Source organism: Danio rerio, chromosome 20 (genome assembly GCF_052040795.2).
Source record: "Danio rerio strain M-AB ecotype USA chromosome 20, GRCz13ab, whole genome shotgun sequence".
NCBI classification, from domain to species: domain Eukaryota; kingdom Metazoa; phylum Chordata; class Actinopteri; order Cypriniformes; family Danionidae; genus Danio; species Danio rerio.
In genome coordinates, this window is record NC_141040.1 from 25,144,304 (window position 1) to 25,165,723 (window position 21,420).

The following is a 21,420-nucleotide window of genomic DNA, read 5'->3' on the forward strand; positions in this document are numbered from 1 at the left end:
CAAACAGGTTTGAAATAAATAAATGGTGAGTTCACCTTTGGGTGAACTATCATTTTTGTTAAACGGTAAACTTGTTGTTTCAAATTATGCAAGTGAGTTTGGCCATCACAGCTTCTTATTCTAAAGTGTTCAGCATATATAAGTACACCCCCCACAAATCTATCTTTTAAATACCTATTTTTAATCGGAAGCTATACAATGTTATATTTGTGCATATACATATGGAATCTAATCTAACAAATCTGAAGCTTATCTAACAAAATGACTTGCGATAACGGTCCAAAAACTAGTACACCCAAACTTGTATGTTTTAGAAAAATATTAAATACAAATTTTAAAAAGAGGAAAAATGAAAAATTTATTTGAAATTTGGTATTTTTTTTTTTCACAATATTTTGCTTGAATTTAATTATATTATCTTTCAATTTCTAAATATGTTTGGTGACTAAAATAGTATTTTAATAAATATGTATGTTTAATAAATCTGTTTTGTTTAAATGAACCAAAATACACTGAATATATTCTCTCAAAAATGGATGAAAATATTCATTTTTAAAATGGGGTGTACTTAATTATGCTGAGCACTGTACAGTGAAAATAATGGAAATCAATTTAGAAAATTAGCAGTTTAATGAAAGGTCAAGCCTCCCCAATATCTTACAAAGCATTATTAGCCACATTGCCCTTGATGAAGGATGACGGCTGAACTAGGGCTGACAAATGTCTTGAAGTGTACATCGAGACGAACCCTGTTAAATCTGGCTCTTTACCACCCTGTAAAGAGACCTGCTGCTATCAGTGTTTTCACAGCCCTGCGATCTTTGCTTCTCTGCCTGGAGGTGAGATTGTGTTGTAAACGACACCTCTGGAGTCACACTTTCCATTAGCTCAATTAATCTGGGTGATGCTAGGGTTTTTGATTTCTTCAACCCATCACTGCAGGCAACCTAAACACCTTTCTTTTCCAACACTATAAGTCCGTATGTGTGCATATACACCACTAAAGAAAGGCAGTAAATCACCAGACACCATCTTAATGAGGGAGGGTACGAGTAGGTGGGCGTAGCAGGGATGGACGGGGGCAAGCGCATGTGTGTGTTTGAGCAATAAAGTTGTCTTCTGTCACGGCGAGCATGATGAATTTATCTTGTCGCACTTGTAAGGCAACACAAACAAACAAGACTGACCTCTCCTCCCTCCTCCCCTCTCTTTCTCTCTCAGCGATCTGCAAGCAGGGCTGTAATCTGATTCACGGAGGCTGTGCGGTGCCTGGAGAATGCAAGTAAGTGTCTGAGCATCATTTCATGGTCGGTTGGCCCGGCTAATCTAGCTCCTTAATTTCAGCAGGGCCATATGTGCTCATGCTGATAAGGTCTTTTCATTTGTTTACCTTGCTATTAATTAATTAGCGCAGTGAGGACATTGTTTGCGCAAGCAGTTTTTGTTTATTGTGCTTTTTTAAAAATCATGCTGTAGCGTTAAAAAGTTATTATTTGATTGTCATTTGATTAGATTAAATACTTGAAGGCGTCACTAGCACTGTTGTTCATGCTCAAAATGGATAGCTAACCAAAAACTAAACAAAAAAAATATGATAAACACTTTATAGCCTCCATATTGCCTCAAATGCATTTTCAATTATATTTAAAGGGTCACGAAACACCAAAACACATTTTTTGTCGAAACACATGTCGAAAAGTCAGCGCGCCCAAATAGACACTCCCACACCATGCCTCTTTTCTTTCTCCGACACTCCCCCCTAAACAAAGCTGGACACGCCCACTTTCCTTACTTTTTCCAAAGTAGAGGTCTGAAAACACCCTGCTGAAACGAGATGGTTTCATGGCCCTTTAAAACAAAATAAAGACTTTTGGATCACACTTTACAATGAGGTTGCAATGTTTACAATCTTAAAGATTGCCAGTGCAGGAGAAAGAGATTAACATTAATTTTGGGTGAAACACATAAGCAAACACACAATATCAACAAGTGAAGGACAAAATACCAAGACTAACTAAATGCAATGAAGTGAGTTTATTTACAAAAATAACGATAATAATAAGTGCAAAAATATGTATATGAAAAAAAACAGTAAATATTTACAAAAATATATTGACAGACAACAAATGGGAAACAAAATGTTTGAACAGATAGATGAAGGAATTGGAGAGATGACATGCGGGCGGCATCCAAGCAATAAAAATAAATGAAACAAAACAAGCCATTCTACTGGCCCAACCTCTACCTTAACTATCCAAAAGAAAAATATATCAATATAGAGAAGAAAATCTACACTAAGGTAAGAGAAAAAGCCTAGTGTGTCTAACAAAAGTCATATATAAAGCCTACGTGTGCACAATGGATGTCACGCATCATTCTTACCTGGCCCACTCTCCAACCTCAGATGTGTGTAACACTGATGGTAGACAAATGGACAAATAATAATAATAGACAAATAAAAGTGGACGTATACAGTACCAAACTGTAACACACACTGAAAACGAACACATCACAAAAATGTAAGTGTCCCGAGGGCCTGAGTAGCATCCTGTCATCACTTTTATGCCACTCAGTGGCGTAGCGGACAGGCCCGCGTGATTAGGGGGCCCCACGTCGTCGCGATTTTTAATAATTGAAAATCCAGGAACCGCAATAATCAAACTATTGGGAACAACTGTGGCCGGAACCAAAGTTTACAGGTCTGTGTTCTCTGAATTCCGCTCAAGCGGTGGACTACTTCATTCTGATTGCTTGCCGCCGAACCGCGTCATAGCCAATGAAGATGCGCCGCTGTTTCTCAACGCCGGTTCTCGTTAAAAAATGAATGACTTCTGGCTACTTTGACGCTCTCGCCACTTTCGGTTTGTGATCGCTCCTCAGTTTGTGAAGGATTCCCCGCGTTGTCACGCCACCCCGCCTCCTTTCTCCGCTCCTCAATTTGTGACATAGATATATGTACATAAGATATCGCATAGGGACCCTGAGCATGCGTCAATAGCGCCGCCACATTGGTACAGTGCTCCCAGGACAAATGTCATTCAACCGCACTAGTCAGGACAGTGTTATTACGTGAAGATGCTCGACTTAAGCGCTGTCTACGAGTGTAGTAACGAGAAAACAAAGCACAAAGGCAGAACATTTCATAGGATTAAGTTTTTTACGTTTTTGTATGTTTTGAAATTTGTGCTAAACAGGTCACGTTATTGACACTTACTGCATTCACCATAAGGCAAAGTAACACCAACTCGCACTAAACACTCGGTTTATGCTAGGTTTGTTGAATAAATCAGCAAACAATGCAAAAGAAATATGACAAAGAGATGCTGCACTGCCAGAAACTTGTATTATTGTCGGCTAGCGAACGAGTCGTTCATAACGGAGATTCAATCACAAACGAATCGCTCCCTCCGTCAGTATGAGAAGTGAAAGCAGGAGAGGAGGTGTGTTTCAGCACATGATTAGATCAAATTTAACAGGGAGAGTGAATAGTACATTTCCATACACACAAACACAAGCTTTTTGTCAGGAATGCCCGTGCGATAAGTGATCCATCAATGTAGAAAAGTGGTCAAATAAACATTTTCATAATTAAAAAAAATGCATACTTGGGGGCCCCGTCGGTGATCCCTGCAGGGGGGCCTCCGCATTTTGCGCTACGCCACTGATGCCACTGTGGCAGCGGCTGGATTGGAGACCATGTAATAACGTCAGAGAGGGACACTGCAAACAGCTGGGCAGCGTGAGCCAACAGGAGCCACTGTATAAATCCAACTGGGACAAGAGAGAGAGAGAGTGCTATTGAACTATTGAAAGAAAAAAAGTAATAGCCACACAACACAGGAATGTTTTAGTTAATGCCAAACAAGTTGTTTACTAACAAACTAAGACGGAAGAATACTAATCATTTACTAATGCAATATTAAAATTCAAGTTCTTGCAAGTTAACATTATTAATGTACTGTGATTTAAAAAGAAACTAGCAATTAAACAACTTTATTTCCATTAACTGGCATTAACAAAGATGAATAAATACTTTAATAATTGTATAGTTCATTGTTTGTTAATGTTAGTAAATACTTTAACTAGCATTAACAATACAGCATTTTTAAAACTGTATGCATTGTATACATTTAAATGTCAATTCATCAAAACTTCTGACAGAACTGTTGAACAGTCTCACTGCAACTCACACCGTTGAAAAGAGCTTTGGGTTTACGACCATAAACAATAAATACACTATATAGGAAACACACTTTACAACATATTTTGTGTTCTCTACACACATTCACCGCCCACTTTATTAGGTCCAACTGCAGACTGGTTTGAGCTGGTAGAAAGGTAACAGTAACTCAACTAACCGCTTGTTACAACCAAGAAATGCAGAGGAGCATCTCTAAATGCACAACATGTCGAACCTTAAGGCGGATGGGCTACAGCAGCAGAAAACCACACTAGGTGCCACTCTTGTCACCCAAGAACAGGAAACTGAAGCTACAATTCGCACAGGCTTACCAAAATTTTACAACAGATGACTGGAAAAACATTGCGTGGTCTGATGAGTCTCAATTTCTGCTGTGACATTAGCATGGTAGGGTCAGAATTTGGCATCAACAACATGAAAACATGGATCCATCTTGCCTTGTAACCTCAAAGGTTCAGGCTGGTGGTGGTGTAATGGTGTGGGTGATATTTTCTTGGCACACTTTGGGCCCATTAGTACTAATTGAGCATTGTGTCAACGCCACAGCGAACTTGAGTATTGTTGCTGACCATGTCCATCCCTTGATGACCACAGTGTACCCATCTTCTGATGGCTACTTCCAGCAGGATAACGCTCCATGTCATAAAGCGCGAATCATCTCAGACTGATTTCTTGAACATGACAATGAGTTCACTCTACTCAAATGGCCTCCACAGTCACCAGATCCTCAATCCAATAGAGCACCTTTGGGATGTGGTGGAACAGGAGATTTGCATCATAGATGTGCAGCGGACAAATCCTGATGCTATCATGTCAATATGGACCAAAATCTCTGAGGAATATTTCTAGTATTTTGTTGAAACTATGACCTGAAGGATAAAGGCAGTTCTGAGGGCAAAAGTGGGTTCAACTCGGTACTTGTAAGGTGTACCTAATAAAGTGGCCGGCGAGTGCATGTGCATTGATCAATATTTCTATGCTGGCTAAATGATGACTAAATTAAATTGGTTCATTCTGTAAAAGGATCATATCTTTTCAGACATTAACTGCTCAGTTTATATGGATTACTTTAAAATTCTCTTTTTGAAAACTTGGTCGAATGACAAATTAAGTTTTACTAAAATTTGTGTTTTGAAGATGGTAAAATGTACAAGTTTAATATGACATATCTTTAATCGTTTTTGTCCCTTTTAACAGTTTAAAAACCCTTCACAATTTGTCATATAATACCACAGTATATATGTAACAGCAGTTACAATAAGTGATAAAAAAAAATAGACTAGAAATTTATATCTGCTGACCTTTGTGTTCTTTTTTTCAAGGACCTAATGTTGAGTATATTGAACTCACAATAATACAGAACACATTTTGGTTGCTTCAAGAAAGCCCAAATCTCAGTGTCCCATCATGCCTTGTGTTTTGGATGTGAAATGGTGGTGTTTTGCTCTTGCTGTCACAGGAAACTCTGATGCTTCCTGTGCTGGAGCTCAGCGTGAAATCCACCTTACCATTCCACATCACATTCTCCTCACATTCTCTTCCTGTAGCTTGGCTCTGCCCTCTTCCTTTGCCAAAGGAAAAGCTTCCAGTCTTTGGCATGAAGAAAGCCATTTTTTCCCCATGCCACCTTCAACCCTACTAAGTCCAATATCACGAAAATAGTGATGATGACATGCTGTAATCTATTTACAACAAATAGAGGCATCCTTTTTCCAGTGTTCACCACTGCAGAGAACAGATACCTTCCTTCATTCTTCTCCGCTTCTTTACCTGCTGTGAGACCTGGGTGGTTAAAAAGGACATGGGAATTTTCTGTGTCAGGCTTTTAGAAAGGCCAAGAGTGGTGCCTCAAGGGACAGTGGGCTAAAAACATGCCTAAGGACACCATGTACTCAAGCCTCTGGATGGCCTGTAAGAAAGAGCTCCTGGCTAGAAAACAGAAGCCAATATGTTATTTCAGAGTTGAAGTATTTGGGAAGCTCTGTAAGCCTCACTCCCCAGCAGGATGTAGTGACTCGCTTTCCTGCCGTCACTAGCTTGATAGTCCTGGGAAGGAAGGAGGTGGAGACTAGAGGACTGAGTTTGTCAGAGTTTAATCACAGTTAACCAGTGGATACATTAGTGGGCTGCAGAATCGTTGGGTTATTATTGCTAAACCTAAAAGTATAGACTTGGTTTCATTTTTACTTTATTTTATCCTCATGATAATAAATTTACATGTGTAATTTTATACCCTATCTTCATATAGTATGTGTTGAGTATGCTTTGAATATGCTAATTAGTCCTCATGTGTAGTTAATAACTCCAGGTCAGACCTGCTTCTTTTTCACTTGTTTAACTGTAGTACACTTTACTTTATGGGAAGAGACGATGTTGGATTTACTGTTATTGCTACTGTATGTCGATCATTACAGTTTTGAGGATGATTTGATAAATGAATTAATTTCAAATGGATTATACCATAGAAAGTGTGCTGTTCTTATAATCCCTGCAAAGCTGTCATTCATCTTAGGTTATTGGGAACTCACAAAGTTTCATTATAATACTGTAATACGTACAATTATACAGCTGTAATGCTTTATTTAGTGCTCTGCATTGCACCATGAATTTCTCACAGCATTTGAACTTTGTTTGCTAGTGTGTAGCGTGCTGAATAGAACTATAATAGAAGAGAATTAACAAAATATGACATAATAGTAACATAACACCTCTTATTCGCCATTGCATAAAAAGACCTACGGATATACCTCTGATTGGTTAGATTGTTTAACACTACACAAATATTTTACAGACATTGTTTACTAATAGAGATAAGGAAATGAAAGTCTAACCAAGCAAGAAGACTGGATTTTATATATGCTTTGTAACTGTAGAAAACAAGGATCGGGCCAGTGCGTTGACAAATAGTGCAACTAAGTTTGTATCCTGCCTTGGAAGACCTTTCACGATCCCATCCTCCCTTTACAAAGATTTTCTTACTATGGGATAATAAAATGAATGCATTTCTTACCATTGGAAAAATTTGTAACACTAACTAGGTCAGATGAATCAATCACACGACTTTCTCCTTACCTGTCTACAGCCATAGAGACAGCATTAGCATCAGCCATTATGCTTCTTAAGCTAATCATTTAAGTCTTGCTTTCAACAGGCTTTGCCCTTTCACTTTCTGTTAAAATGCACTGTACTATCGTAAGGCAAAAATTAGATTTTTATTTTTTTTTAAAGGATAGTTTAAGTCACGTGGGCCTCAGCCATATCACCCTGTAGGCCAAGACCGGTTAGACTGTAAAAAATGCTTTTCTTGCTTAGATTTTTTTGTCTTATTTCTAGTCTAAATATCTAAAATTTCTTATATCAAGAAGCATTTTCTAGACAAGCAAAACATGTTGTCTTGTTTTGAGAAATAAAATGCCAATATTAAGTGAGTTTCTCCTTAAAACAAGCAAAATAATCTGCCAATGGGGTAAGCAAATTAATCTTGTTTTTTCTTTTGACGTAAGATTATTTTGCTTACTCCATTGGCAGATTAAAACTCACGTAATATTGGCATATTATTTCTCAAAACAAGACAGCATGTTTTGCTTGTCTAGAAAATTCTTCTTGATTTAGGAATTGTTAGATATTTGGACTAGAAACAAGACAAAAAATCTAAGTAAGAAAAGCATTTTTTGCAGTGTACTCACTGAAGCTAAGCAGAGCTCAACCTGGCCAGTACCTGGATGGGAGACCACACAGGAGAACTAGGTTGCGGTTTAAAGTGGTGTTAGTGAGGCCAGAAGGGGGCGCTCAACCTTTGTTCTGTGTGAGTGCTAATGCCCCAGTAAAATGAAGAAAACACTATACTGTCAGTGGGCGGCATCTTTCGGATGAGACTTTAATCCGAGGTCCTGACTATCTGTGGTCATTAAAAATCCCATGGCACTTGTCGTAAAGAGTAAGGGTGTAACCCCGGTGTCCTCACCAAATTCCCTCAATAGGCCCTTAACCATTCTGGCCTCCCAATCATACTCATCCACCGAATTGACTGTACCACTGTTTCTCCACTCCACCAATAGCTGGTGTGTGTGGTGAGCGCACTGGTGCCATTGATATTTGGCTGCTGTTGCATCATCCAAGTGGATGCTGCACACTGGTGGTGTGTATAGAGGACCCCCCCCCCCCACCCACCCATGATTGCGAAGCAATTTGGGTCTATGTAAATGCACTACATAAATACACATTACTTACTTGCACATATTTGTTACACTGTTTAAATACAGCACTGTTGCTGTTTACATTTTCTCCTCAAAATCTGTTTTTAAGCATAATAAAATTACCAGATAGGCATGTAAACAAAGTCCATTATAGTATGGATGACATTTTTAAAAAATAAAAATAATAAATTCATGGAGCCACTGTAAGCCTATGCTGCGAGTCAAATATGAAACAAACAGATTTATGATTTAAGTTTTGGTGGTTGTATTGGACATGTCCTGACACATAAAAGTCGATGCAATGCAACTTTCTGTTTGGAGTGAGTTAGTGAGCGAGCTTATGTTTGGCAGCGCTCAGCAGAGCTGAACGCCCCCATGCGCAGGCAGGGTTCAGACTCTCCCCACACACTCTGCTGCCTACATGCTCTTTCATACAATACTAGTAAGGTTGTTACTGGGCAGCGTGAGGCTGTGTGCACTCTGGTGTAAGTATTCCAGCCTCTGGCTTGCCCCTTGGGTACAGATCTAGGGGGCTATTTCAGAGACCTCATTGGAGATGTTATAAGTGGATTTGGATCAAGGCCTCCATGCGGAGAATGTGCCAGGTGTGTATGCAGTGGCTAAATCCACTTCGCCCACCTCCTCCAAGCCTTATTTAGTATTTAGTAAACATCATTGCTTTTTACCTTAAATGCTTGTAGAGTTGTTGTAAGCTAATGTTAGTCCAGTTATTGTGAAATGTATTGTTCATAGCTATTTCATAATACCTAATGCTCACATGCTGTTAATAAATTAAGTTTCATTTGCAATAAAATGTTCATATATTAAAGGTGAAACATAATTTTATTATTAGTAGAAGCACTGTAAGTTTTGTGGTATTTCCAATCGAACCCATTACTGTCTCCCTCCTTGGGCTGAGGTCGAAATATGCAGACAGCGTCTCTCTGCTTGGCAGCTGGAGTTAGGCCATACCTCTTCTGCAGGAGAGCCGTCTTAAAATAGCCTGCTCAGAAATGACAAGACAGCTGGGTGAGGGGTGTGAAGGGGGATGGCGAGAGCGCACCACTGGCCTTGGAATAGCGGAGTGTTGCTGTAAACCAATGATTAGTTAACCCCTCTGCAGCATTTCCCTCTGCGACTCAACCGTCCGAAGGGGGGAGTATGCATCTGTGCACGATCGCGAAAGTGTTCTTAACCTTTGTCGCCCGGAATGTCGCCTTGTCCTAAGATTAGGTGTCAGCGCAGAGATGTGCAGCTGTATGTTTATTCCTGTCTGTCATTAAGATGTCACAGTTGTATGGCTCTTTAAGCATTAACATGGTCATGTGGTTTTCAGGTGCAACTACGGCTGGCAGGGGCAGTTCTGCGACGAGTGTCTACCTTATCCTGGCTGTTTGCACGGTACCTGTGTTATGCCCTGGCAATGCACTTGTGAGAAGAACTGGGGCGGCCTCCTCTGCGATAAAGGTAAGGGTCCTGAATGCAGCTGACACACTGATGCTGAAAATGTGACCTAGTTAGTTTTGAAAAATTGAGGTCAACCTGGAATTGACCCATAAAAATGGTCAGCAGTAGATCCGAATGATTTGGTTAAGCCTGTGAACATGCAGCCGTGGAGGTGCCAAGGCAGCGAATTCATATCATGGTGTTAAATAGAATTACAGCATCTTACACTGAGCTGGTTTGTTGGCTGCGATGTCAGCACAGGCTGCGCATCATGTGACAACGCGCACACACAAACACGTACTCTGGATATTGTGGTTGTGATTGGAGTGGCGCTCGGATATCTGATCCATCGGTCAGCGTATGTCCTGGAAGGTGCTTAGGAATGAGAAGCAGCTGAGAGGTGCCTACAGTTCTGTTTATTTATTTACTAGCCTTTATGTGCTCGGCCTTGCCTTACAAGGCCTGCTGGGAGCCAAGCAATAGTTTTGCCAACTGTTTTCAGTAAATGTAGGACTAAAAAAACTCTACTAATACAGTGTTAGTCTTTATTTTCCCCATTGCCTATGAAAGTAAAGACATTCATTGCGTTTTGTGTCCCTTCAGATCTGAACTACTGCGGCACGCATCATCCTTGTGTCAATGGTGGAACCTGCATGAACTCTGAACCGGATGAATATAACTGTGCCTGTCCCGAAGGCTACTCTGGCAAGAACTGTGAGATAGGTAAGATGGATGGATAAATGAAGGCGTTGGTGGATTGATTGACCACTGAAGGGATGCAATATTGGATGAATGGAAATTGATGGATGCATCCGTATGTAGAGATTAGAGTATTGATTAGTGGACAGATTGAGCCATTTAAAATATGGAATGAATGGATAAGTAAATGAGTTTAAGACATGGAGTGTTGAAAGGATAAGTAGATGAATGAATTAATACATGAATCTATAGATGCATAAATAGAGGTAAAGATCAATGGATAGATGAATAGAAAAATAGGTTGCAAAAGGGGGGTTTGGTGAATAAATAGAAAACGGATTAAAGACATGAATGGGCAGATGAGTTATCTATTTATTTAGCCAGGAAGAGTCCCACTGAGAATTCAGTCTACAAAACAATCTGCACACAATCTACAAAACAAAATAATCATACAAAACTATTAAAGGGCACCTATTTTACCTCTTTTTCAAGATGATTCTTTTGTGTCTCCAAAATGTGTCTGACGTTTCAACTCAAAACACCCATCAGATTGTTTATTATACTTTTTAAAATAATAAACAAAATGTAGCTGTTTTTATTGCCTGTGCCTTTAATGCTAGTTTTCCTCACCCACCATTCCCACGTTTTCCACCTCGGCTGCATCATATAAACAGCACAGTGATAGACATAAAGGAAGCAGATCTCTTGTAACGTTTGTGAGAAATACTAAAGTAAGAACTTGCCCAATGATTATTTGATGTATTTGTTGTGGAGTCAAGTCAAGCCTTTCTGCAATGATGAGTCACAGATACACTCATGACCAGATACACATTATTATCCACTGCTGTATGGATATTTGTTATGTTAAACCTGATTTAGCGTCCATAAACCATGATTAAACCATCTTATTTTATAATTGTACTGACACGCGGCTGTGGTGATAAAGTAAAGACGGTAAAATCTCTGTACCAATAGCGTCTCTGCAACAATGTGATGTCATGCTGCACGCATTGCTGTTTCTGTGTGAAGTCAAGACATAATACTAACTCTGTGCCATCGGAAAACTATGATCTGTAAAAAATGAGAATATATACAGTATGTACATATATACTCGAGTCCTGATCAGGAGGTAACGTTCAATCTAGTCTGAAACTGCGTGATTGGGCTCGATTTCCGATCATGTGACCGGATTTGGACATCTCTACAAATCAATGGATAGGCTGATGGATTCATAGATAAATGAATGGAAGCAGTCGTAGTGGATAAGTGTAAAACTGCAGGGGAATATGGAGGATTGATTTACGCGTGTATGGTATTTTCCACTTGATATAGTGCTAATTGTTGTAGCTTTCAATGATAGTCGTCAACAATAAATATATCACACACATCATTGCATTTCTTGCAGCTGAACATGCATGCGTATCAAACCCCTGTGCAAACGGAGGCACGTGTCATGAAGTCCCGACCGGATTCGAGTGCCACTGTCCACCAGGCTGGGAGGGTCCCACTTGCGCTAAAGGTACGTGAAGCTTTTGTGCACCTTCCTCTCAGACTTCTTCTGTGTGTCAATCTGTTCAGTCTGGAGACCTAGTTATAGACTTAGACTAGAGCACAGACGCCCGTCCCCTCCCCACATGTGTCCAGATGCTGTTGCCCGAGTGCTGCTTGGCTGCTCGTCATGCTGGGATGTGTCAGGTACATGTCAGGGGAAGCCAGTCCTGGATCTTGGCAGCACAGCAGGGTCCCTTCACGGGGCCGATGAGTTTGAGCTGTTACGGGTCCAGGATTAAAGCCTGGTGATACCCATCACTGAGACAGGGGGGGTGGATTTGCATAATCTGTCTTCGCTTTGAACTAGCATTTGGCTTCACAAATTGAGAACGCAGTGTGGCATGGGCTACCCTTCCTCTTCCACCCCTCCCGTTTGACAAAGCATCCCACTTGAGCTCAAATTTGATCGTTTGCGAATCCGTTTCTCACCTCCAGGATGCCCAGTGTTTTAATTTTTTGGTATTTCTCACACTCTCTCTACATCCTACCTCCTCGGTTTCTTCCACCACACATATGGGGCTGTGTTTCCATCGTCATAGCAACAGTAGGGTCCCCTGCTGGAATTTGGACATTCGCTTCACCCCTCCCTCCCTCCACGATTTCGCCCATAAAGGTTTTCCCCCATCTCTTCTCTCTTCACTTGCCTGTCTGACCCTTTTACACACCCCGCTCCACCCCATTCACAACAATATATGTATAAGACTAAAGGGAGAAGAAAGGAGGGAGGAATTTCTCTTGTTTTTGTTTCCTGTTATTTTCCTTCAAATTACAAAAGGCTGCTGCTCAGTTCTTTGTGTCTTTGTGGCCGTATTAAAACTGTAACGATTTGTGTTCTTATAGCAGCTAATCTGGCGACCTGGATTATATCAAACTCTAATCGCGTTACTGTCTTGCATAAAGAAAAGCCTATGCTTTCACTGATGAAAACGCTGACACCATTACCAACTCTTTCTCTATAGCCATTTAATTGTACTGCCAATTAACAGTAGGTTATTTTTTGTTTTATTTCTTTTATTAGCTGGAAACTACATGATTCAGCAAAGCTCTTTTCTGCTATTTGATTAGAAGTAAAAAGAAATTTGGAGAAAATTTGCAGTTTAAATACCCCCAGACAGTGTCTACTCTGCTTTTGGAAAAAAAATGATGAATTAAACATGTCCTCTTCTCCAACAATGCTGTGTGTGAACCATTATTTAAAACAGTCATTCTTTAAATGACTTTAGCAATAATTATTTAAAACAGTCAAGCAGGCAGTTAAATGGTTAATGCAGCCTTTGTGAATGTAAAAGACATTAAACGCATATAAACTTATTTAATATTCACTTTTTAAAAAATATTTTTAAATTTTCACAATCTGTATTTTATTTATGTTGCAATATATAAATATACAATAACACAGACATCAGTCATAATGTATCGCCCTACTCTCTATCATTTTTTTTCATTGCAGCAGCACTGATCTTTTCTCTAGTAATATATCTGGCGAGTGTGTGTCTGTGTGTTGGGTAGTGGGCGGTGAAATAACCCGCACACCCATGCTGGGTGTAAAATTGCCCAGTTTGAATGTTAATATGGATGAAACCGAAAACATCCCATAATATTATGCCATCTAAATCCTGTAATGGCTCTTTTTCATGCGAGAGGCCTAACAGTTATTTTAAAGCACATATTAAGCATGTTCTGCAGAACGTGACATGATTTTGTGTTGATGTTGCAGACATGGATGAATGTGCCTCCAGCCCGTGTGCGCAAGGCGGAACATGTATCGACCTGGAAAATGGCTTTGAGTGTGTCTGTCCTCCGCAGTGGGTTGGAAAGACCTGTCAGATCGGTAAGATTGAGATCCCCTGTTATTCCTGGATGTTTTGATCTTTTGAAGTTCTTAATGCGCATGTTGTTCATTGCACCATCCATTCATGCCATGTTGTTCGTTTTTGCATTGCCATTGGTTGGAAAATTCAATCCATCATGCATTCAAATGGTTGTAAGAGAGGGTCTCCTACCACCATTTGAAACCATTTGAAATGGTCTTGGGCTGGGAGATATTTGAAGAAAATGATCACAGTAAAGTAATTCGAATCAGTTAACGTCGATAATTATCACAATAAATGTCAGAGAATTTTCTCTTTTAATGCAGATTTATGCTCTGAGTTAAAGCGGGCAGTTAATTTCTGATCTGATCACTACCAAGGCCCAAACCCGATCGCTTAGATCAAATTCTGACTGCCATCTATTGCAAATACCCTGATCTCTTCTCAAATGCAGGGGCGATAGTGCCTTTGCAGTTGTGGGTCCGAAACTATAGAATAAGTTACCATTAAATATCAGAATAGCAACCACTCTATCTATTTTTAAATCGATGTTAAAGACTTTTTTCGAGTGCAATTAATATTCCCTAATGGTGGTTCAAGCCTATACTAAATTGCTTCTTCTTTTGGAAACTTTCACTGTTCTTACTATTGTTTTATATAGATTTTTTTCAAATTGTCGTGTATAGCTGTTTTTTTTTACCCGCTACTGCTATTGTACAGCACCTTGGTCGACCAAAGGTTGCAATTAAGTGTGCACTAGAAGTAAACTTTGATAATTGTCAAAATATGTCAAACATAAATAAAAACAGGCAAACTTTTACAAATTTGAGGTGCTGAGTTTATCATAGTACGTATTTCTAAAACTAAAACTCCTTAGTTTATGCATGTTCTAACAGATGATAGTAAATTAGGGCTGTACAATATTGTAAAAAACAGACATTGCGATATTTTATGTTTCTACGATATATATATTGCGATTATTGAGCATAATTTCACCAGATTCATATAATAGAATGCATTTTCATGATTTTTATAGGGGAGAGCATCTGCAAATAATTATACTGTACAAATAAAATGCACAGTGTTGCATTTTTTTTTTTTTTGGATGTTTAGCAAAATTCAGACAAATTTAAAAATCAAATGTAAAATAACACTATAGTTTTCATCTAATAGTTCATAGTCCATCTCATTTTCAGTGACCAATCGTAAATGTTTTCAAATACAACTCCCAGTCAGTTATAATACCAGTTCAACATTGCAAATTCTGCGATGTGACTATTGCAGATGCGCATTTTGCGATATCGAACCTGAAATGATATATTATGCAGCCCTATATTAAATCATGAAAAAGATTTGTGTTTGAGGACATTATGCAAATGCACAAACACTGTGAATTAATAGCAACAATTACTTTTCATTATAATACATTGCTCCTTTAGAAGATTTAATGCATTTCTACATTAATAACTTAATATTAATTAACAATATAACAATCTTTTTTTTTCCCCAATCCTGCCTCAAAACCACAGTACTACAAAAAAAGAAACATGGTAACCCTATCATACATAAGTGTTAAATCTTCTGTGTGAATTTCTTTGTGACTATTATTTAGAATGTATAGTTTTAATGGCAACATGTCAGGTTTATTACATGACACTACAGCCCTGATGATTTATCTTTTTTTTTTTTTTCCATTGTCTGCAAGGATTGACAATCGTCTTGATTATATTGTGAACTATTTGATAATCCGATTTTCAAATACGTATATTTTGTAAATGGTGTTCATTTGATCTCCCAGCCCTAATCTAAACTGCATGAACTGCTTTTTTTTTAGCTAAAGTAGGATTTGAACCGAGTGATTTGATCAGTCGGTCACACTTTATTTTAACGTACAATTATTTCTATTTACAACCCTTAATGAATACTTTTGAACTCCATAAACTTATTAAATTATTAGTTAATATTTAAGGATGTTAGGGTTGTAACAATGCTGGAATTCAGGACCAATCAATACTGAAATTTTAAAAACATCCATTTCTTGATAACAATTCAGCGCTGTTGAGCTCGTTTCCTATATGGCAATTTTTAAACCGCGTTTTAAAGCAGCGATTTATAAGCGGATCACTCGTATGTCAGCTTATAGACAAACCAGCTGATCGACATGACTTTGAAACACTCCAGTGTTCCTTTATCTGTGGTTACACTCAGTAAACAGAGGTAAGTTCAGTGAACTGACGACCTTCAGAGCCAATCACAGTCATTTCTGTTGAGCATCTGAACATAATAACGCTCAACAGCACTCAAATGTTAGTGGGAAATGGATGTTTTTTTAAATTTCGGTACAGATTGGTACTGAATTCCAGTATCGTGACAACCCTAATGACAATAAGCAGGGTAGTAAGACAGAAATGAATAGTGGGAATTGGTACTTAAACTAAAGTGTTACCCATTAGTCTGCATGAGGATTTGGTAACAGTGGCAACCTGATCCTTGTTGACTGTAAGTCGGCCATATAGACCTGGATCTAAGACTAGATTAGATGGTCCAACGCTGGCGCCACAGGATTTTCCATCATCCTTCTGCTCACAATGGTGTGTAGGCCTTGTCAGGGGAAGTGATGAATGTGAAAGGAAGTGGATTGTGACCTGTAAACAAGCGTGGGGTGGGAACAGGAGTCGGGCTGCTCATCTTACGCTTCGAACCTTAGCCTGCAGCTTGTGTTTCGCTCACCAGAGCCGGGTCTGAGCGCAGTGGAGAGTCGTGTTTCCTGGTGGACAGGTGCGCATGGGAGCGGAGCACACCTCACTAGGGGCCCCTGATGAATTTTTAAACCACTAATAAGCGGCAGTTTTATTTTCAAGTCAAAGTGTCGAAGCCCCCTGAACGGACTGGTCACCCATTTAGGCTTATAGGAGAGAAATGAACAGAAAAAGGGGTGATTTTTATTTTATTTTATTTTTTTGTTTTTATTTTAAATTTTTTTTTAGAGATGCTCTAAGGGGTTTACAATTGTATTATAATTATATAATAATTGTATAACATATGTTATATATATTATATAACATAATTAATCATTCATCATTTAATTCTAGTAAAAATATAATGTATACATTTTCTTAAAAGAACGTATATTTAAAATGTATGGTTCCATTTATGTATTTATTTACGTATTACATCTGTCATAAAATTCAATTAAAGGGATAGGTCACCCAAAAATACACATTTACTCATTATTTATTCACGCTCAGTGGTTTCAAACCTTTGAGTTTATCTTTCTGTTCAACACAAAAGAAGATATTTTGAAGATTTCTGAAAACCGAAGTGTTTGTTTTAACTACTCATAAACAGACCCCCCTTGTTTTTCGCAATTCCACGATCGCTGAATCCAACGCAAAATCAACAGTCACAAATTTTTTCGATCTTGCAGTATTCTTAATTTAATATTCTTAATTTAAATACAAAATAATCACAAAAAATGAAATGAACTCATAAAACATCCAAATTCCAAACCATATAATCAAAATATATTTACTTTAGTTCGCAATTAATTGTTTTGCATGACTTGTAGACGTTGCATACACCGCGCAAGTGAAGTATTTGAGTCTCCTTTGAAAAATGACGTTTCATCTGCGCCCTCACAATCATTACATTAAATTACATTACATTCCATGGAAGGGAGAATTGTTTTGCAGCCTGTGCAGGAAGCGGACGTGGATGAAGCGCGAGTGATTTACATGTGAAGTCAAAGCAAGGATGGGATTAGACATCCTATGGCGTAAATTGGGCGTTTTGTGCATTTGACATGCTTCAAACCTCAAAAGAAGGTGAGAGCAAACATCTAACAAATGGAGCAATGGAACAGAGAGAAAGCAAGCAGCTTACAATGAAATTGGTTCAAGGATGACTGAGTTGAGGGACATTATTAGTGCTTCATGTGTAAGGCTGGTATTATGATGTGCGTCAAACCCATAAATGTTTTCATTTAACTCTTCCTGCAGTTAATGAGAGAAAACGCTTCCGGCAATCCGAGTTTTACAGCAATCCGTGTTTTAGGTGTATTACGGTAGGGGAAGCCCTAAAACATGTCCTGGGTATGAGGTACAAAATGTCAGATGCTCTGAGAGAAAGTAAGATCGTGGATAAAAATAAGAGTTATACAAACTTCTTTTGGCTTAATTCCTACTGTTTCTTGATCTTGTCTTGAGACCAACATAAAGAAGCTCTATTTTTATGATTTGTGTCCTTATCATTGTGTCAGATTGCACACCTAACGTAGTAGTTTATATATATATATATATATATATATATATATATATATATATATATTTTTTTTTTTTTTTTTTTCTCTGGGAATTACCACCACAAAAAGAGATTTTTATCAGAAAAAAAAATCGTGAAAAACTAGGGGGTTTGCATAAATTTTTAAAACAAGTAAAGATTAAGTAAAGGCTGGCTCACACTGTGTTTTTTTTTTTTTTTTTTTTTTACGTAAACAATCTGTAGCGGCAATTTTGCACACAGTATGCCTCAATAATAAAACCAGAAAAAAAAAAAAACTGTTCGCGTAATCGTCTGCAGGAATGTGTCAGAAATCTTCTGACGCTGCCAAGAATGTCGCAACGGGCTTTAAGCAGCTGTCAGTGAACATGTCAAACCAAAAATCAAAGATCATCGATTTTAGCCTAGGATTTCAGGAATCTTTTAGGATTTCCCAAATGTGTCTTGGCTATCATGGCTGAAATCTCACAGTGTGAGCAGGGCTTAAGGGTGCTTCACACTTGGTTCAATTGCCTGGACCGTATCCAAGTTTGATTGTCCCCCTTGCCACCTTCTCGTTTGGTTTGTGTCCACACTGTCTGTTTCCTTCTGAATCCTGGTACGCTTGCGTCATCGAGCTGCTGTTGTGTGTACGGCTGTTGCTAGGTGACGTACACAAAAGCAAAGCGTAAAAATGAAAAGACGTGTGTGCCGCGGCCGTTCTGCTTTTGCACTCGATGTCTGTAGAAGCTGTTTTTAAAGGAGACAAGCAGACATTATCACTGTGTTTGCCCTGGCTCAGTCCCGCTTGTCACCAAGGTGTATAGCATGTGTCACACAGACATGAGCGTTATGAAAACTAAAGTTTGTTGTACAGTTGGCGGTTCACTTCCGTTTTTGGGTAAGATTGCATTCATACCAGAAGTGAACTGAACCAGAAATTGCGTGAACTATACCACAGACGACCTTTTTCAGGCGGACTCAGGTACAATACATGGGTGCGCACCAGAGTTCAGAAGACACGTTCACACTAGCCAAATGTACCATACTCTGATGTCAAACAAACCCGTGTGCGGACTAAAAGTGCTAGTGTAAAAGCACCCTAAATGATCACACATTTTTCATTTTGGGGTAAACTAACCCTTTAAGCAGAACTCAAGCATCACTGTTTTTTGGAACCTTTACTTTTGAGATTGTAAAGATTGTTTTTGTGTGTAATCAAATTTATTGAATAACGAAAGATATTATTAATCTATTAAATTGTGTTTTTCCAGTAAAAATAGCTTTGTTTTTACTAGAACACAAACCAGATACACTAGTAAAGTGTTTTATGTGTGTGTGTGCCTGTGTTATGCTCATTGCTCAGGAAGTCAAGCAGCCCTGGCATCGTTGTGACTGTTAGAGTTTCAAGCCAACAAGCTTTTCAATGGGCTTAATGGTGGTGGGGTTACACAACAAGAGCTCCAATTTCGCCTGCTCCTCTCCTGCTACTCTACACTTCCCATCTCCACTTCGGTCTCGCAATCTACCAAATTGTCTACGAAATCTCCCAACTCTTTCTTTCCCTCACTTTCGCAGATGCAAATGAGTGTATGGGGAAGCCTTGCGTAAATGCTCACTCTTGCAAAAACATGATTGGTGGATATCACTGTGACTGCTTTCAAGGATGGGCCGGACAGAACTGTGACATCAGTCAGTATCTCCTCAAGCTCCTCTCCTCTCTTTTCCTCCATCTTTGAGCTCTATAATGGCAGCCAGGCTTTCCTCTTCAGACACTTGATGGCTTTTGGGATTCTTCACGCTGTATATTTGGTCTTAGGCTTCACCTACTGTTGCATGCTGGGCTTTTTTTTGTGTGCGTATGTTGATTTAAACTAACATTTCCATCTTCACAGCACTCACCAAAGCTCATCTGATTTGAGTTAATTGCACATCTTCAACTGCTCTCCTTTATTTCCTCCACTTAGCCATTGATTAATTTGCTTTGCTCATTGACTGCAGATCTCAATGGCTGCCATGGACAGTGCCAGAATGGAGCTACTTGCAAGGTATGTAGACTTTTAAGGTGCTGTATTGTCGCTTCAGCTAATTGTGCTGTTGGTGAAGTGTGGATTTATTTGTGTCTGTGCAGGAGCTGGTTCATGGAGGTTACCACTGTCAGTGTCCTGCGGGGTTTGTGGGCTTACACTGTGAAGTCTCAAGGAATAAATGTGCCAGCGGTCCATGTCAGAATGGTGGCCGCTGCCATGTCATTCTGGACAGCTTCGTTTGTGAGTGTCCGTCAAACTACGCAGGGATGCTCTGTGAGGTGAGAAGCATTAGTGATTATGGTATTATTATTATTTTAGTTTGGTTTGTATTTTTGGTTGGGATTAATTAATTAATTAATTTATTTATTTATTTACTTATTTATTTATTTATCTATGTATGTATTTTTGTATATCTATTTATCTTTATTTGTCTATTTATTTATTCATTTATCTGTTAATTAATTAATTAATTAATATTTTATGTATTTATTATTTATTTATATTTATTTGTCCATTTATTTATTTATTTATTTTATTTATCTGTTAATTAATTAAATTATGTTTTTATATATTTATATTTTTATTTATTTATATATTTATTTATTTACTTTTATTAAATTATTTATTTATCTGTTTATCTATTTGTCTATTTTTATTTATCTGTTAATTAATTATATTTTTTATGTATTTATATTTATTTGTTTATTTATTTATCTATCTATTTTTTCTTTTATTTATTTATTTATTCATCTGTTAATTAATTAACTAATTAGTTAATAATTTCATTTATTTATTTTTATTTATTTATCTATCTACCTATTCATTTATCTGTTTATTTATTTATTTATTTATCTATTTACTTATTTATTTATCTATTTATTTAGTTAATTAACTGTTGTTGTTTATTTCTTTGGTTTTGTGTCTTGTTTAGTTTTTGTTTTTAAGCTTGTTTGGATGGAGTTTTTGTTTTGTTTCTTTTTGTTTGGTTGTGTTTCATGTTGATTTATATTTGTTTTAGTTTGTTTTTCATTTACTTGTATTTCTTCTTTTTTTGTTTATTTTTGGTTTTTATTTTAGTTTACTTTTTGGTCGTGTGTTCAGACCTTTTTGACATTTGTTTCTATTACTAATAGCCGAAGAGCAGACATTAAACGACAGCTACTTCATTTTATTCAGATTTCATCTGTTACTGTAAGATATCTATTATTTCTCTGTTTGATAATTGAATG

At 38.1% G+C, this 21,420-nt stretch overlaps 1 protein-coding gene and 1 long non-coding RNA gene across 3 annotated transcripts in view; one reads left to right on the top strand and one right to left on the bottom strand.

The window, feature by feature from the left end:
- The window catches only part of jag2b (jagged canonical Notch ligand 2b), an 84,868-nt gene that overhangs the window by 38,000 nt on the left and 25,448 nt on the right, over nucleotides 1-21,420 (top strand). Inside the window, 8 exon segments of one of the 2 annotated variants that reach the window (NM_131862.1) lie at nucleotides 1,222-1,282; nucleotides 9,734-9,864; nucleotides 10,447-10,566; nucleotides 11,948-12,061; nucleotides 13,811-13,924; nucleotides 19,740-19,853; nucleotides 20,163-20,209; nucleotides 20,293-20,469. In NM_131862.1, coding sequence (NP_571937.1) covers nucleotides 1,222-1,282; nucleotides 9,734-9,864; nucleotides 10,447-10,566; nucleotides 11,948-12,061; nucleotides 13,811-13,924; nucleotides 19,740-19,853; nucleotides 20,163-20,209; nucleotides 20,293-20,469 — 878 coding nt within the window. 2 annotated transcript variants of the gene reach the window in all.
- On the bottom strand, nucleotides 114-8,561 carry LOC147839144 (uncharacterized). Its single transcript, XR_015518346.1, has 3 exons — nucleotides 7,719-8,561; nucleotides 3,672-7,231; nucleotides 114-2,568 (listed from the first exon to the last, which is right to left on the bottom strand). It is a non-coding gene; the product is annotated as an uncharacterized LOC147839144 (long non-coding RNA).